Source organism: Alnus glutinosa, chromosome 9, assembly GCF_958979055.1.
Source record: "Alnus glutinosa chromosome 9, dhAlnGlut1.1, whole genome shotgun sequence".
Classification (NCBI taxonomy): domain Eukaryota; kingdom Viridiplantae; phylum Streptophyta; class Magnoliopsida; order Fagales; family Betulaceae; genus Alnus; species Alnus glutinosa.
The window spans coordinates 24,491,463-24,509,846 of NC_084894.1; the positions used below are offsets into that span (position 1 = coordinate 24,491,463).

At 33.1% G+C, this 18,384-nt stretch overlaps 2 protein-coding genes across 2 annotated transcripts; both read left to right on the forward strand.

The window, feature by feature from the left end:
* Positions 1-4,839: 4,839 nt before the first annotated feature.
* On the forward strand, positions 4,840-6,861 carry LOC133878521 (L-type lectin-domain containing receptor kinase SIT2-like). Its single transcript, XM_062317080.1, has one exon. The coding sequence runs from the start codon at positions 4,840-4,842 to the stop codon at positions 6,859-6,861; it is 2,022 nt and encodes a 673-aa protein (XP_062173064.1).
* A 7,188-nt stretch (positions 6,862-14,049) lies between these two features.
* Positions 14,050-16,288, forward strand: LOC133878314 (L-type lectin-domain containing receptor kinase SIT2-like). The gene has a single exon (XM_062316845.1). The coding sequence runs from the start codon at positions 14,190-14,192 to the stop codon at positions 16,197-16,199; it is 2,010 nt and encodes a 669-aa protein (XP_062172829.1). The 5' UTR covers positions 14,050-14,189; the 3' UTR covers positions 16,200-16,288.
* The last annotated feature ends 2,096 nt before the right edge of the window (positions 16,289-18,384 follow it).

An 18,384-nucleotide genomic window follows, 5' to 3' on the forward strand; every position in this document is an offset into this window, starting at 1 on the left:
AAGGAAATATATTATATTGACATTGTACGTTATTTCCCTTTTATAAGGTTAATTATACTTAAATTTGATAGTAATCAAATCAATCCATTCTTATCTATCTCAATTCTTCAATAAATAGAAGTTTTCTGTATTGTAAATTGATTAATGAATAAAAACATAATGTAGTCTTTTGGCTTTATCTTGTGAATGTAAGTTATAGATTAAATCATGTAAAAACTCTAGTCTCTATTTTATTATTCCACTTTAATTTTCTTTATGTTATATTATTATCTTTTCTTTCATTTATTACGACAAAATTAAAATACTCATAAAAAATAGCAAAACCTAACCAAATTATCCCACATATAATGGATGATACTCTTCAACCATTCATTTTGAGTATTGTTGAATTCCATCCCATCTTTCTCACCAAGGCTTCGTCTTCTTTTGGGGTACGTTTTTAGAAAAATATTTGGAATGAACTATTGCAATCTTGTGCCCTTCCAATGCAACCGCATACACATATTTTCCCCTCCTTTACCCGGAATATCGACATCAAATTGCCAAAAGATGATCCGCATCCATTTCAAACGCATCACAAATAACCTTATCATTATAATATTGGTCGGTTGAAATAGTTATCTTCACCCATCCAATTAATCAGGGTAATAAATGAACAAGTCTGTTCCGTTCAACGACCTATTCGATACTCACTTATATAAATTCGGTTTATTTAATAAATAAACAAAATTTAAACATTCAATACTCAACTCTATTACAACCTTACATCTAATCTAATAAGGCAAAGGATGGTCCTCCCTTAATTGGTAGCTTCAAGTAATCCACAAGTTTTTTCTTTCGGTAAAATTCACATACCGTATTAAACTACCACCCAATTGATAATGTCTCACCCAAACTTTTTTAATTTGGATAATGTTCTCCACTCCAAAATTGGAAAAAAAAAAATTAAAAGAAAAACTAAAAAAGTTTTTTGTTCTTTTTATATTTTTTTTAAATAAATAAAATTTTCATTTAAAAAAATTAATTTTTTTTAAATTATATATATATATATATATATATATATATATATTGAATTTATAGAGGTATTTTTGTTTTATTGAAAATTTTATAAGGTTATTTTTGTCTTTTTGCTAGCCTTAATTAGTTATGGGATATATTAACAATATTTTGATAGTTTGAAAAGGCATTATCTCAATTAAAAATTTAAAGAGACATAGTCATTTAGGTGGTAGTTTAAGAGGTCTACATGGGTCTCCAATAAGTAACTCAATTGACTGGGGACCACGCCTCATGAAGCGGAGGTCACTAGTTTGAATCCTCCTCCCCTTCTTGTGTGAACTATTTCCTTTTTTTTTTTTTTTTTTTTTTAACCACCAAATTCTCACGAATGCCACTGTCTTTGTAAATCTCAAATCTTTCGATTGATTGTGCAGCTTAATATTCAATATTAGGAATTTGAAGGCTATAATCGATGTGTGAGGATATTTTATAGGGCATAACATTATCTTCTATTATTTTTAAAAAGAAATTTAATTAGTGTTAAAGGGCAAGAATCAGGAAGATAAAATTGAAATCACGAGTATCGATTTAAGGCGTTTGATATACAAAATTGATGACTAAAATGGAATGGTTATTTATATGGAATAGTGGTTTTTTTTTTTTAATATATATATTATTCTTGAAAATGACTGTTTCTCTACAAAGAAGAAAAGTCCTGAAAATTTTTTTTTGAAAAAAAGGTGAATAAAATTTCCGGAAAAACCTATTATTCTTTATTTCTTCAAACTCAAAATTTATATAAATAAATAAATAAGAAATTAATATTCGATGGGGGCTGGTCAACCCTAACATAACACTAAGGGTGGTCAAACTAGTGACACCACCCTTCATGTCATTGGCAGTAGCCAAGACCACTCCCATGGTTTAGGGGTGGTCGCGCGTGGTGATCGTGACCATCCTTAGTGTTCTGTTAGGATGGTCGGCCACTCAAAACTTTCAAATTTTGGTTGTAAAAAAAAAAAAAAAAAAAAAAATTGTTATTTTTTGAAAAATAATTTTTAGGGCTCGGGTATTTTAAGAATTTTAATGAGAATATCATGTATTGTCACCAAATAAAAGTGTAAAAATAATTATTTCATTCCAACTTTTTATATTCACAGTAATACCTATTTTTATTGTTAAAGAAATTGAATGACCATGTCATATACGAAACGAAACGTAGCATAAAAATAATCTGAACCATAGGAATAGTTTAATAATTTTCTTTTTTATCAATGGCAGGGAATTAGTCCATGAAAATAATTAAATTGGCAAGAGTTCTCACCATCCCTTCAGTGGAATGATCAAAATTTGAAGTGGATGAGCTTGTACAATTAGCATGGGGACAAGAACATTCATTCACTGCAGGCCTGCACTAGATGATGAATAATAAGAGCTCCGTATGCTAGGTTTACTATATGAAAGCAATACATATTTTTAAAATATTAGGGCTTAAAAACAATTAAAACAAGCTCAAACTACTAAAAATCGACTTTAATTATTTTTAAAATTGTTTAAAATAGGTTCTAATTAATGGAGACTCAAAGAAAGCCTAAAAGACTAAAATATGCTCAAAAGGTACATTACCCAATATGCAGACAGAGAATAATAACAATATTTAATAATCCCACTAATACAGATTATAAAAATATAGCGCGAATGCATATGCGGATATGTAAAAGTGATACCCGCATTTGAAGGATGCGGTTATGGATATTACAATTAACCGCACCCGCATGTACACCTCTAATCATTATAATATAGTTTAGGGTGCGTTTGGGATTGCGATTTCGTAGACAATAAGTGCGATTTTAAACCAAATCGCAGAATATAGATCGTTTGGGAACTGCGTTTTTAAAAATTACGATTTGAAAACGCAGAAAATCTGCTTTTTCAAATCGCAGATAAAATGGTGCTTTTTTGAAAACGCAGAATTTTAAAAGTAAATTCGCGATTTTAAAGGCTAAACTGCGATTTTGCCAAACGCTTAATTGCGTTTTTAAAAATCACTTTTTTCAAATCGCACATTTTAAAATCGTTATTTTAAATCGCACTTTTTGAAATCGCAAACCCAAACGGACCCTTAATCAATTAGTAATGCAACCAATTTAATAAATTTTCTTAAAAAAAAAATTGCATGGTATTAGTCCAAGGAAATAAATTGGCAATATTACTGCTACTTCCTCCAAAAAGCATGTTCTACCTCATATGGCCCGTTGCATAAAAGGCTAGACCGAGTAAGCTTAAGCATTATTTCTGAAAACATTTTCTACCATGAAAAGACCTTAGGCATGAAAAAATTGATCATTTAATTATTATGGATTGATGAAATATCAAAGCAATACATATCTTTTTCAATTACGTGAAGGTAATGGGCATGGGACCAAACAAAGTCTTTAATAGTCTCCCCTAACTTATTACAAACACGTACACCCTGACAAGAGATTTTGGGCAAAATCAAAGCACACGAAGGTTGAATTTTTGCTGAAACCAGCATCCAAAGACCTCTCCCTTCATATGGAGGAAAATTATGGAGAAGGATTAGACCCTTTTCTGTACTTTGAATCAAACATGACTTTGTAAACCCTCTATTAATACCGGAATTACGTACGACGGTATGTCTACAAACTTTCAACTAATTTCCAATGTTTAAAACTGACAAGTAACTACTACCGAAAGAGATGTGATATGTTGCTATCCCATGACGCAACTATTGACACAATTATTGACTTTATTTTTTTATTTTTTTTATTAAACAAAAAAAAAAATCAAAAAAATCATGTAAGTAGGTTCTGGTTTTGCATTTTCTTTTAAAAAAAATTAAAAAAAAATCGATAGTTATCTTTGGATGACAAAATAGTATTTCTCACTCGGATATCTTGTTTAAGTATATAGATTGATGCTCTTTCTTCACATTCATTTATTGCAATATGACTTATGGGCGTATTTCAAGTAGCTAATTAAACTTTAATATTTTAAGTGACTTTAAAACACACTTCATTGTGAAATATGTGTGAAGAGTAGAATTACTTATTTACATATGACCGCAAATAAAAATATCAAGTTGGGATAAATAGTTGATATGAACCATTGAGGACAAAAGTTGCTAATAGATAGGAGAGACAATTTTTTACACGACTTATAAACCGGACACGAAATTAGTGTGTTGAGATTGATGGGTTTGACCCGTTTAATTAAATTGGTCGGTTTAGAGTTAACTTATATAATCTTGTACCCATACCTCAATACAATTAGACCTCAAAACGCAACATTGAGGACTAATAATTTTTTATACGACCTGTGAACCTGACTCGAAATTAGCAGGTTGGGTTAAGAGGGTCTAATCCATTTAATTAAATGAGTCAAGTTCGAGTTAACCTATATACTCTTATACCCATACTCAACACATTCCGAACTCAACACGCGATCACTAAGTCATTGGAGGCCATGACATGAAGAAAATATTAATTGAAAACACAGTAAAAACATTTATTTCAAATGGAGATAAGATTGCCAAGACTTTATTTAAAAGGTGCGAAGGAAAGATTGAGACAATTTTCTATCCTTGCGGTCACAATAAGGCATTGAAAGAATCATTTTCCTACTGTCCTTTGAAAAAAGAAAACTATAAACGATGAGCAATGACATCTGAAACATCAAAAAGTCGTTTTCCTAATCACATGCAGTTTCTAGTTGATCTTCTTTTCTCTTTGGAGGGAAAGTAGTTGGTTCCTAAACGGTTATAAATAAACGCATTTCTGTTTACAAAAAGCAGGCTTTTTTCCTCTCTACCGCACCCAAATGGCTACATTTCTTAGATCACTTCATTTTCTGATACTTCTGTATGTTTCTAATATTCCCTTGGCCTTTGCTCAAGACGAAAACCAATTTATCTACGATGGCTTCAAGCAAGCCAAACTGCAACTTGATGGAATCGCAGCAATCCACGGCAATGGTCTATTGCAACTAACCAACATTTCATACCGACAACGTGGCAATGCTTTCTACCAATTTCCAATAAAATTCAACACAACTTCATCCAGTTTAGCTTCATCTCTTTCATTTTCTACAAACTTTGTGTTTGTCATGGTTCCTCAAATGCAAAATTTTGGTGGTCACGGCATTGCCTTCACCATCAGTCCCACGAGGGACTTTACTTATGCTACACCAAGTCACTATCTGGGGCTCTTCAATTCTTCCAGTAACGGCCTTACTACAAACCACATCTTGGCCATCGAGCTTGATGCTGCCGAAAACCCTGAATTTGGAGATATTGATAAAAACCATGTGGGAATTGATGTCAACGGCTTGAAATCAGTTGAATCAGCTCCAACAACGTATTTTTCCAATGAAGAAGGGAAGAATATAAGCTTGGAGCTCACGAGTGGCAATCCAATGCATCTTTGGATAGACTACGATGAAGCAGAAAAGTTACTGAATGTAACTCTTGCCCCTACAGGAATCCCAAAACCCAACAGGCCTCTCTTGTCAACATCCATCGACCTGTCTCAAATTCTCTTGGAATCCATGTATGTTGGTTTCTCTGCATCCACAGGTACACTTACAAGTGACCAATATATTCTTGGATGGAGCTTTAATAAAAGTGGGCCAGCACAAAGCCTTGAAATTTCGAGACTTCCTCCAGTTCCCCAACAGAGGGAAAGAAAAGAGAAATCAAGCCTAGTGATCATGACTTCTCTCATAGCAGTAGCGCTTGTGCTGATAATCGTCGCTGGAGGTGCTGCTTACATTTTGAGGAGGAAGAAATATGAAGAACTACGAGAAGATTGGGAAGAGGAGCATGGTCCCCACAGGTTCAGCTATAAAAATCTCCACAAAGCAACCAAAGGTTTCAAACACACGGAGCTTCTTGGAGAAGGAGGTTTTGGAAAGGTTTACAGAGGAATACTCCCTTCGTCTAATGTACAAATTGCGGTAAAGAGAGTCTCCCATAATTCCAAACAAGGGATGAAGGAATTTGTGGCTGAGATCGTTACCATGGGAAGACTGAGGCATAGGAACTTGGTGCAGCTCCTGGGTTATTGCCGACGAAGGGGAGAACTATTGTTGGTCTATGATTATATGCCCAACGGAAGCCTAGACAAGTTCTTATATAGAAATGAAAATCCAAAACTTAACTGGTTTCAACGATTTCGAATCATTAGAGGAGTAGCAGCTGGCCTTCTTTACCTTCATGAAGAGTGGGAACAGGTTGTTGTGCACCGAGATGTAAAAGCAAGTAATGTTCTATTAGATGTTGAATTAAACGGAAGGCTTGGAGATTTTGGGCTTGCCAGATTATATGACCATGGCACCAATCCTGAAACAACCCATGTGGTTGGGACTGTGGGTTATTTGGCTCCGGAGCTTACTAGAGCAGGAAGGGCAACCACTTGCAGTGATGTGTTTGCTTTTGGGGCTTTTATGCTCGAAGTGGCTTGTGGAAGGAGGCCGATAGAGCTACAGGCCCAAGGACTGCCTGAAGGGTTGATTTTAGTTGATTGGGTCTCTGAGTGCTGGAGAAGAGATGCTATCCTTGATGCTAGTGATCCTAGATTGGAAAGTAATTTTGTGGTGGAGGAAATGGAATTGGTTTTGAAAATAGGTCTGTTTTGTTCACATGCAATGCCAACAGCTAGGCCTAGCATGAGGCAAGTGATGCAGTTGTTGGATGGCGATGTTGTTCTGCCAGAATTACCACGTGACAGTGCTTTTGGTGCCTTTGCAAGTTCTGAATCATCTGATTTCATGTCATTTCCTTTTACCCTGGCTTCTGCCCCTTCCATGTGTAGCACTGATTCAATCCTGAAAAGTGGTCGTTGAATCGACTGCATGTCTCATGCTAGATCATGAAGCTATATATGCATGGGACCAATCAAACAGTGCGACATAGAAAGCTTATAAATCACTTGATGGTTGGAGAGGAGAGAGAAAAAAACTTGTGATGAATATGTTGTATATACCATTTCTTTCGCTAAATTGTTGTATTTGTTACAAATATTATTTCTTTTTTGAAATATTTAAAACATATTACCCTTTCTCAAAATGTTTGTGAGTTTTTATGAAGAAGAAAAATCAGTTTTAATAATTTTGTTTTAAAGTATTTTGACTGTTTATTTTTTTTCTTCTAAAAGAATTATGACAGTTAGTCATAAAATCTCAAAATATAAATGTTGGGTGTTTACAAATCATTAAAGTTTTCTTTAACCGATTGGTCATTAAGATGCATCAACATTTTAAATGGTTTTTTTTTTACTATTAATATTTTAAACATTTTTTTTTACCGTTGATGATTAAAACTCTTGTCTTGGTCATTAAAGAAAAAGAAAAAACAAATGCTCATTTTGTTGATCATCAAATCATTTTAACCATTGGTTTTAGTGGCTTTAAGAAAAGGAAAAAATTGATGGTCAACTTCTCATATATATATTAAGTTCCGAATGAGCATTTGAGAACTTACTTTTTCTTTGGCTTCCAACATATTTTCCAGCGTGTAGTTTATTCCAAAGTGAATTTGTTTTAAGCCAAGAAGCTATTTGTTATATTAATATTTTTTCTACAAGAAAAAATATTCTGAAGTCTCCCATCCACTTTGATCCAAGGGTTGTTTTATTTGATATTCATTCTTGGAAATGTGACTTTAACGAAGATAGACGCTATAGTCTAATCCTGGGAGGTTGTGTGTTAAGAGATCTGATCACACCGAGTTATACATTCCGAGAGGCATGAATTAACATTTAAGGACAATGCTTTTCTTGTGTGATTCTATAGCATTGTAAAATATTTCCTTAATTTAATTTTAATCTCTTGTACAGTATTTATTTTATTATTATTATTATTTCGGATCAATATTGTAATACCTCGTATTTTAAGATATTGAATAAAATATCTTAAAATATGATTTATGACCTAATAATAAGGTAAAAGAATAAATATGAATATTTATGAAAATAAATATTCATTTATTAAAAAGCAGTTATAATTTTAGTTTAATAAAAGTTTAAACAGACTATAAACTTTGGAACAATAGAAATAAGGTCAAAAGAACTCCATTTTGGTTGATTCAAAAGTCAGAACGTTTTTCTCGAAGTCCTCTAACTACCCTCCAAATTTCATAATTTTTGGACTCTGTTTAGTGTTCAAAAATGCCCACAAAAAATGGTACCTTGATCTGGATGAAATTTGAACAATAATAATTTGTGGGCCATTTCTATTTCTTAAGACCCAGCAGCCCACATGTTTAGGAACCCAGCCCCTAGCCCATGGAATCATTAACATCAGCCCAGCCCTCATGTTTTTAAAAGGGACTAATTTTTATTTAATAAAATTGGAAGTGCTTCACGTGGGTTTCCATTTTTCCAGATTTATTTCCTTTTGATCACAAGTCCAGTTCACGCCAAGACCAACCCATTTTCATGTGATTTTTGCTCGGCCCAACCCATCTCATTCAACACCCAATCCAGCTCAATCAACAGGGATATTGATGAAGGAAAATTTTTAGTTATTATTAAGTTGAGAACCAAGGAGAAATTAGTTAGAGATAAGGGATATTGGTCGATTTTGATTCTTCAAATCTACCAAATCTTATCTTGTAATCATTTGCTGAAACACCTGCAAGATTTCTGTCCGTAGATCAAAATCGGTGCTGGAATAATCGACACCTTTCAGGTCTTCTATATAAAGAGAGCATGGGCTATGGGACCTGGACACACAAAGCCAAAGCTCTCCACTCTTCTTCCCCATTCTCTGTTTTTCTCTCTGCTGGAAGTCTTCTTCTCTCTTTCTCTTTGTCTTTCTTTTAGTTTCAGCAGCAATTCTCCCTCTCTTGCTCACGGTTTGTAGCCCAGAAAAATAGAAAAGAAAACAAAGAGGAAAACTAGAAAATTCTCTCCAAAGCTCTCTCCTATTTCCTTGATTATTTTTCTGCAACTCTTCTCTTTTTCTCCCTCTATTTGAACTTTCTGGCTCTCTCTCGGTTTTGGGTCCAGCAGCAAGTAGAAGATTAGAAGAAGGTAGTTTCTCTCTTTCTCTCACTCTACTCCATCTCTGTCTCTCTCAGCTTTCATCTACAGAGAAGGAAAAAAATAAAATATAAGAAAGAAGAAAGAAAAAGGATAAGGACCAAATGAATGGATAAATAAAAAGAAAAGTAGAAGCCACAGTAAGTTCTCTCAAGCCTCTCCCTCAATCTTCTCGTATGTGTATTGTACAAAAGATAGAACAAAAAAATAAGAAAGGACGAAAGGGGGAAAAAAAAAAAAAAAAGTGGAAGTTTGTGTGTGTTGAACGTGTGCGTGAGTGTTATATATATATATATATAATTGATACTTGGTAAGTTTCTATATGTATAAGGATTTGATTTATGTAATTTTTAAGTTATTAACTTTATTTTAACATTTTGTGATTTTACAGTTTTTATTATTTTAAGTATCTAACGTTTTAAGTTGTGTTTTAAAATAGGCTTCTCAAGTGGCGCAAAAGATTTATAAAACACATCGTTATAATGGCCGAATAAAATGTCAATATTTTACAAAAGCGCCGTTAATCTACTCAAATATTTTAAAGTAATTTAGACATTATTTTCTCCAAATTTTATAAGATTAAAATAAGGATTATTTATATTGTACCGCTTGTGCATTTTTAAAATATAAAATTCATTAATTATATTAATCGATTCACTATGTCAATTTGGTACAAATATAGATAAGCTTTTATAATACCGTTTTAATTAAAAGGTATTTTAGTCTTTAATTAATAAATGCTGTAAAAATATCCACACGAAATATGTGTTAATATAATTAACCTATTTTATGTCGTTATAATATCTAAGCGACATTAGAAATTGTGATAAGTGATTTATAAGTCAAAAGTGATAAAATTTTAAAATAGGTTCCTAGTATTTTGTACTAATACATTATCAAATGTATATAACTGTGCAGTCATTATTCCTGTGGATCTCTCTTGTAGTAGAGAACTGAAAGTATTTATTACTTATTGAGGGTGATGCTGAATTTTCATAATGTTATGATTTTTGCTTTATTAATTGGTTGCGCTTGTGGAATTTGCATATTTTGTTATTTAATTAATGAATTTAATTATAGCAAAGTTGGGAGTGACGTCTGCCTGTGCCAAAAAGATAATAAATTATTAGAGGAATAACATCTCCTATAACACGTTAGGCAGGAATTACGTCTCCTAGATTTTATATGCTGGAGTTACGTCTCCATATGATGAAGGTAAGAAGAAAATGGTTACTAAAATAAATAAGACTCTGCATATAAAACTGTCATTTTATTATGTCATTGCATTGTGTTCTTTATTTCTAATAAGTCAGCAATCATATTATTATTGAAAACAATGGATTCATTAGGCATTTTTGTATTATTGTTTCTCTATGTATTATATATTAATACATGTTATGAGGACGAGGAGTATCAGGATTGTCCAGACCCTTAGATGATCTTATTGGCAGTATCTGAGGATAGGATGCCTCTCATTTTTGTGGACTACTATGCTTAGTTCATTATTATAATATTCGATGAACAATATTTATATTTATGTTGATATGTATTAATGATGCTATGATTATAATGTTTGTAAATTATCCGTGTCATATGTGGCACAAATACTATTTTAATGTGTAATTATTCAATTACACTCTTTATATATTTTTTGAAGTATTTTTGTTAGAAACTCTAATGTGTTAATATTAAACAAATATATTCCACTGCTAATTTATAACTCTGATGATGTTGTAATGTTACGTGAAAATTGAAATTTTTACTTACGTCTTTTTGTAAAAAGCGGGACATTACAAATATGGTCTAGTATCAACAATAATTTTTCAACCATTTATTTATTTAATTGTTAATTTTCATATTGACATTATTTTATTTTAATAAAAACTTTGTGCACCATCCAAAATTATTTCTAACATGAATTACTCTAGACTTTGAAAATGATATTAGGAAGTAATCTACTTAAGCTTTACAAGTACAACAAAATCAATTCAGATTACAACTCTACATCCAATCCCCAACAAGGCGGCCGGGGGATGGTCTTCCATTATTTGGTAGCTTCAAGTAATTCAGAAGTTTTTTCTTTCTACCACCAAATTTTCACAAATGCCACTGCCTTTGTAAATCACTATTCTTCCTATTGACTGTGCAACTTAATATTCAATCTTCGGAATTTGAAGGCTATGATGTCATTGATGTGTGGGCATATTTTATTGGGTAAAACACTTATTTTCTATATGCGTGATATTATTCATATTAAAAAAAAATTAACTACTGTTAAAGGGCAAGAATCATGAAGATAAAATTGAAATCGTGAGTATCGATTTAAGGCGTTTGATATATGAAATAAATCACTAAAATGCAATGGTTATTTATATGGAATAGTTTTTTTTTTTTTGGTTTTACATTATTTTTCTATAAAGAGGAATAGTTATTCCTGAAAAAATATAATATAAAATTTTAAAAAAACCTTTTTTTTTTTTTTTTTTTTCCTCCAAACAAAAAATTTAAATAAATAAATATTCGATGGGTGACCGGCCAACCCTAGCAGCACGCTAGGGGCACCACCCCTTACGCTACTGGCGGTGGCCAAGACCACTCCCATGGTTCAGGGGTGGTTACGGGCACCATCCAAGCATCGTTAGGGGTGGTTGTGACCACCTTCAACGTCCTGTTATAGTGGCTGACCACTCATGTTGATGTAGGACAAAAATTCTATCTTGTTCCGAAAATGCTCTTATTATCGAGTGGGCTCGTCTTAACATTAGGATTGTTAACAAACGAGCTTGTTCAGGAACAATCTTACCTTGAAACAAAGAGATTTGTCGAAGGGTTATTAACAAGTTGGGGCGAAAAGGCTTTTTCGTCGAAACCAAACATTAGGTTCATATGAGTAAACTACTTTAAGCGGAACATTTTGTATTGTTGGCATCAAGTAGAAATGAGGACAATTAATATCCGGCGGTTGAAGTACAAAAGGAAAAGGCTATCAACCAGGTCGATGAAGAGTGAGAAACGGCCAACGGGCATGAGTGAGAAATTACCGACGGGACTTTTAGTACCGCTGATAATTAATTAGTCTATGATGTGGCGCCGAGATTGATTCTTTTACATCTATAACAAATATCATATTAATATACCAAATCAAGAAGATTTAAGCAAGAAAGGAAATGGTTAACTACCATATGTCGTTCAAGAAAGAAAAAATAGACTATCGACAAATTGTAATTTGGAAGATATTCAACATAATAACTTTTCTTTAATTTTCTGATTCATCTTCTAAAAGATTCTCATATTTAGATTTCCTTTGTCGTCAAGTTTTAATTTAGTTATTATATTTTCCCTAATATGGTTTTCCTTTGGCACCAAGTATTTCCATAAATTTAGAATATTCTTTGGCACCAAGTATTTCTATAGTTTGTTTATTTTGTTTTATTTCAATTCCTAGAATATTTTATCATTTTTTTATAGTTTTAGGGTTTCATTCTAAATTAGGAGCAATTATAATAAAATAAATAGTTCAGTTTTTGCCATCAATAATATTATCAATTTTCTCTATCAACGTATGTATTGATGATTGTGTGCATTGAGAACACAATTTCTCTTTCACGTTTATCACTTCTCGTTACGTACGTCACATGTTGTGGTGTGTGTTTTTTTTTTTTTTTTTTTTTCCAATTTCTTGGGTGTAAAAAAAAAAAAAAAAAAAAAAAAAAAAAAAAAAAAAAAAAAAAAAAAAAAAAAAAGAAAGTGGTTTTTTGGAAAAATAGTTTTTGGGGCTCGGGCATTTTATAAATATTTATGTACTAAACATAGCATAAAGGTAAACTCAACCATAAGAATCAGTTTAATAATTTTATTTTTTTCAATTGCAGGGTATTAGGCCATGAAAATAATTAAATTGGCAATATTACTAGAGTAAGCTTAGGTTCTTAATTCTCAGCAGTGAAAAAATGGAACATTTGAAGCAGATCAGCTTGTACAAGCCGGGACAATTACGTGAAGATAATGGGCCCAAGAAAGGGGTTTTCAATAGATTTTGGGGTTATAAATAGGATACTGGACTATTGGTACATGTTGTTTGAATTTTTTTAATTTTTTTTTAATTTTTATCACAGATGGTACCTGAATTATAAAAAAAAAAAATGAAAATGATACATCTGTAAAAAAAATTAACGGTAGTCCACGTGTCTACTCTCAAGTGTTGGTACGCGTCATGCATATACATTAAAAAAAAAAAAAAAAAATCACTGAAAATTTTTTTTTAAAAAAAATTAGTCAAAAATTAAAAATAATAAAACTTAAAAAGAGAAAAAGAAAAAGGAGGAACCACCTCTATGGGCAAAAATGAAGTGGTCGGCCATCCCTTTTGGTTGGTCTGGGGGTGACCGAACTATCTCCATGGGCTACGAAGATGGTTCGACCGCCTCCAAGAACCACGAGGATGTATTCGGCCACCCAAAGTCAACGGTTTAGCCACTCTCAAATCAATTGGTCTTTGTCTAATAACATTTCTGTCTTTTCTTATTGTCCAAATATCATATGTAATAAGTATTAAAGCACAAAATATAAAAAAATAAAACCACATTAAGCCAAAAAAAAAAAAAAAAAAAAAAAAGTGTTTAACACAAAATTTTGGGCGAAATCAAAGCCCACGCAGGTTTATTGAATTTTCAAAGCACATGCAGGTTGAATTATTTTCTGAAACCAGCGTCCAGAAACTTCCCCTTCAAGTAACTTGTAATAAAAAATGACTTTGTATTAATTTCTGTGGTTGACAACTCACAAGTAACTGCTACCACTAAACCACGAAACTTTCAATTAATTTCTGACATAGACAGACAAGTAACCTGCCACTGGTCATTGAATAGGCAAAAAGGGATGGTTGGAAGTGGTTGTCCGTTGGCTCCCTTGGGACTATGGGAATTTAGATGTTCACATTTTTGTCCCTACGCTTTAGAAACCAAAAGACTATTTTTCAATCTCAATTCCTAGTTGACAGTCTACTCGTTGGCTGTATGTTAATATCTTTATTTTAAAAATTAAAACAACAGAAAGAGGAAGAAGAAAGAAGAGGAAGCTAGGAAGAACGCCTTCTGTTTACAAAAAGCAAGCTTTTTTCCTCCCTACCCAATGGCTACAGTTCTTAAATCACTTCATTTTCTGATACTCCTCTATGTCACCAATGCTCTGTTGGCCTTGGCTCAAGATGAAAACCAGTTCATCTACAATGGCTTCAACCAAGCCAAGCTGCAGCTTGATGGAGTGGCAGAAATCCACCGCAATGGTCTGTTGCAGCTAACCAACATTTCAGACAACCAAATTGGTCGTGCTTTCTACCAATTTCCTATAAAATTCGACACAGCTTCATCCAGTTTAACTTCATCTCTTTCATTTTCTACCAACTTTGTGTTTGCCATGGTTCCTAAATACCCAAATGATGGTGGTTTCGGCATTGCCTTCACCATCAGTCCCTCCAGGGACTTCACTCATTCTGGACAAGGTTGGTATCTGGGGCTTTTCAACGAGTCAAATAGCGGCCTCTCTACAAACCACATCTTGGCAATCGAGCTTGATCCTAGTTTTAACCCACAATTAGGAGATATTTATGGAAACCATGTTGGGATCGATGTGAACGGCATCAAATCAAATGAATCATCTCCTGCAATGTATTTTTCTGATAAAGAAAGGAAGAATATAAGCTTGGAGCTACTGAGTGGGAACCCAATGCATCTTTGGATCGAATATGATGAAGCAGAAAAGTTACTGAATGTAACACTTGCCCCTACTAGAATCCCAAAACCAAACCGGCCTCTCTTGTCAACACCCATTGATTTGTCTCAACTTCTCTTTAAATCTATGTATGTTGGTTTCTCTGCATCCACAGGTTTAGTTTCAAGTGACCACTACATTCTTGGATGGAGCTTTAATAGAAGTGGATCGGCACAAAGCCTTGATGTTTCAAGCCTTCCTCAAATTCCACGACAGAAGAAAATGAAAGAGAAATCAAGCCTAATTATCCTGACTTCTTTCATAGCAGTAGCGCTTGTGCTGATAACCGCCGCTGGAGTTGCTGCTTATATATTGAGGAGGAAGAAATATGAAGAAATACGAGAAGATTGGGAAGAGGAGTATGGTCCTCACAGGTTCAGCTATAAGAATCTCCACAAAGCAACCAAAGGTTTCAAAGACACAGAGCTTCTTGGAGAAGGAGGTTTTGGAAAGGTTTATATGGGAATACTTTCTTCGTCTAATGTACAAATTGCAGTAAAGAGAGTCTCCCATGATTCCAAACAAGGGATGAAGGAATTTGTGGCTGAGATCGTTAGCATGGGAAGATTGAGGCATAGGAACTTGGTGCAGCTCCTGGGCTATTGCCGGCGAAGGGGAGAACTCCTCTTGGTCTATGATTATATGCCCAACGGAAGCCTTGACAAGTTCTTGTATAGCAATGAAAAACCAAACCTTAACTGGGTTCAACGATTTCGAATCATCAAAGGAGTAGCATATGGCCTTCTTTATCTCCATGAAGAGTGGGAGCAGGTTGTTCTACACCGAGATGTAAAAGCAAGCAATGTTCTATTGGATGCTGAATTAAATGGAAGGCTAGGAGATTTTGGCCTTGCCAGATTATACGACCATGGCACCAATTCTCAAACCACAAATGTGGTTGGGACAGTGGGTTATCTGGCTCCGGAGCTTCCTAGAACAGGAAGGGCATCCACTTGCAGTGATGTGTTTGCTTTTGGGGCTTTCATGCTCGAGGTGGCTTGTGGAAGGAGGCCGATAGAGCTACATGCCCAAGAGGTGATTTTGGTTGATTGGATCTCTGAGTTTTGGAGAAAAGGAGATATCCTTGATGCTAGCGATCCTAGATTGGGAGGTAATTATGTGGTGGAGGAAATGGTAATGGTTTTGAAACTAGGCCTGTTTTGCTCACATGCATTGCCAGAAGCTAGGCCTACCATGAGGCAAGTGACGCAGTTCTTAGATGGTGATGCTGATCTGCCGGAATTACCAGATGACAGTGCTTTTGGTGCGTTTAAAAGTTATGGATCATCTGATTTCATATCATTTCCTTTTACTCAGGTTTCTGCTCCTTCCGTGTCTACAACTGATTCAATCCTGAAAAGTGGTCGGTGAATCGGGTGTCTCATGCTATGATGAATATGATGTATACAGTTTCTTTCACTTATGCTTTACATAGAACAAAATCTATTCAGTTGTTGCAAGCTTTTATTTAAGAATTGTGAAATTTAGGCGGCTTAAGAGAGAGGTTGTGAGGCTCGTTTATCCGGATATAAGTCATTCTCAATTAATTTTGCATCATAAACTACTTGAGGCAAGGTGTTTGTATATATATATATATATATATATATATATTATCGCTTATGAAAGATCAAGGTGGTACAACCGTACAAGCAGGTGATCTGAATTATTGAGGTTTAAAGTTGGTCACAAAAGGCGATATTATGAACAAAAAATTATGATTTCTTATTCTTATTATATTCACCTATTCCAATTTTCATATAAATATGAGTCATTTGTAATGTAAATCAATCAAGAAATAAAGACAAAATATAATTATAATAAACTCTTTTTTAATGATGGACATAAATATTTAACATCGAAATATCTGTAAACCATTGTCCCTATTTTCTTTACTTTCCATTTAATGATAAGTTTGTTCACCAAGATCCTGTATGTTCATAAATATATCATCCACATTGAAATTTTTCTCCTATTTATTTCAAGTGATCGATGATAAGATTACCAAGACTTTAATGAAAAAGTATGAAGAAATGATTGAGACTATATCTTGTCCTTACATAATTACCTAGGGAAGAAGGCTTTGGAGGAATCATTTTTGTATTATACTTTGGAAAAAAATCTAAATGATGAGTATTGACATTTGGACCATCAAATGTGGGTGGTTCAAAAATCGTTTTCCTAGACACAGTTTTTAGTGGATCCTCGATCTATCCTCTTTGGAGGGTAATTGGGGTTCACATTTGGCTGGCCTAAGCTTTTTGGATCCAAAGGACTATTTTGCAAAAAAGGAAATTTTGGCTTTATTCCGTAACTCTTTCTACTTCAAACTTTGTTTTCTCTTTTCAAAACAAAAAATATAGTCAAAAACAACTTTTATATTTATATCACAGCAAAATCTTTTTCAAATAAAAATTATTTTCTATAAAGCATTAACAAAGGAAGCTAAAAACTTTCAAGAATTAGATATTTAACAAACAAATCATCCCTATTTCAAAATTACAAACCAAATGATAAACAATTACATTTTTTATACCATGTTCAATCATTGATCAAACACAAAGACTTAAACTAATAGTCGGAAAAACCCTCAAACATATATTGTGACGTCTCATATCACTTGGTTATGGAAATGAGTATGTGCTTATATAAATATTCACACCTTTTTTGATACAACACATTTTTAAGCCGTGATGATCATAAATCTATTAAAACTCTGTAGTTAAGATGAGTAACCTCCTAAAAAGTCTAATTTAATAAGAAAGTCAAAAACAAACAATATTATATTATTTGCAATGGATGGTTATACATATAGACACACATAATTCCTAACTGGAAGCCACCAAATACTCTAGAAATTTTTCGTCTTTCGAGGGAAGAAAGCTTTGGAGGAATCATTTTTCTATTATACTTTGAAAAAGATATAAACGTTTAGTGTTGACATTTAGACCATCACATTGTGGGTGGTTCAAAAATCGCTTTCCTAGACACACTTTTTAATGGATCCTCTATCCTCTTTGGAGGGTAATTTGCATTCAGCCCTTTGCTTCTAATTTTTCTCTAAAATTTAGATAAAACTCACAAAATACACAATTTAACAACCGTTCTACTCAATGTTAAATCTAACCGGTTAGTAATGCTTTCTAAATGTAAAAGTCCAAAAGTGAAAGTTAAAGACTTTTTAATGTATTTTTTTTTCTTTCATACTTTTTATCTTCTCCGCTAAACTAAAGTAAACTTTTAATGTAAAGAGTCTAAACGTTGGTTTCATCAATAAAATAGATTATTTAGTTAAAATAAATAAATATTTAAAGAGTTTGATATACGTTTAATGGTTTTAAAAAGTTGTTAGCTAAATCAACAAAAACGAATTTTTAGAGTTAAATTTAGAAAAATTTTAAATAATTCATTGTTAATGTTCCAAGCTTTTGGATCAAAAGGACTATTTTGCAAAGAAAGAAAGTTTGGCTTTTCAAAATTACCAACCCAATGTTCAATCATCCATCAAACACAATCTAATGTAGGATTCCTTATAACATTTCCTCTCAGATGGAATTGC

Excerpts from the sequence above, each read along its gene's own strand:
- LOC133878521 (XM_062317080.1), top strand. The coding sequence starts at position 4,840 with ATGGCTACATTTCTTAGATCACTTCATTTTCTGATACTTCTGTATGTT.
- LOC133878314 (XM_062316845.1), top strand. The coding sequence starts at position 14,190 with ATGGCTACAGTTCTTAAATCACTTCATTTTCTGATACTCCTCTATGTC.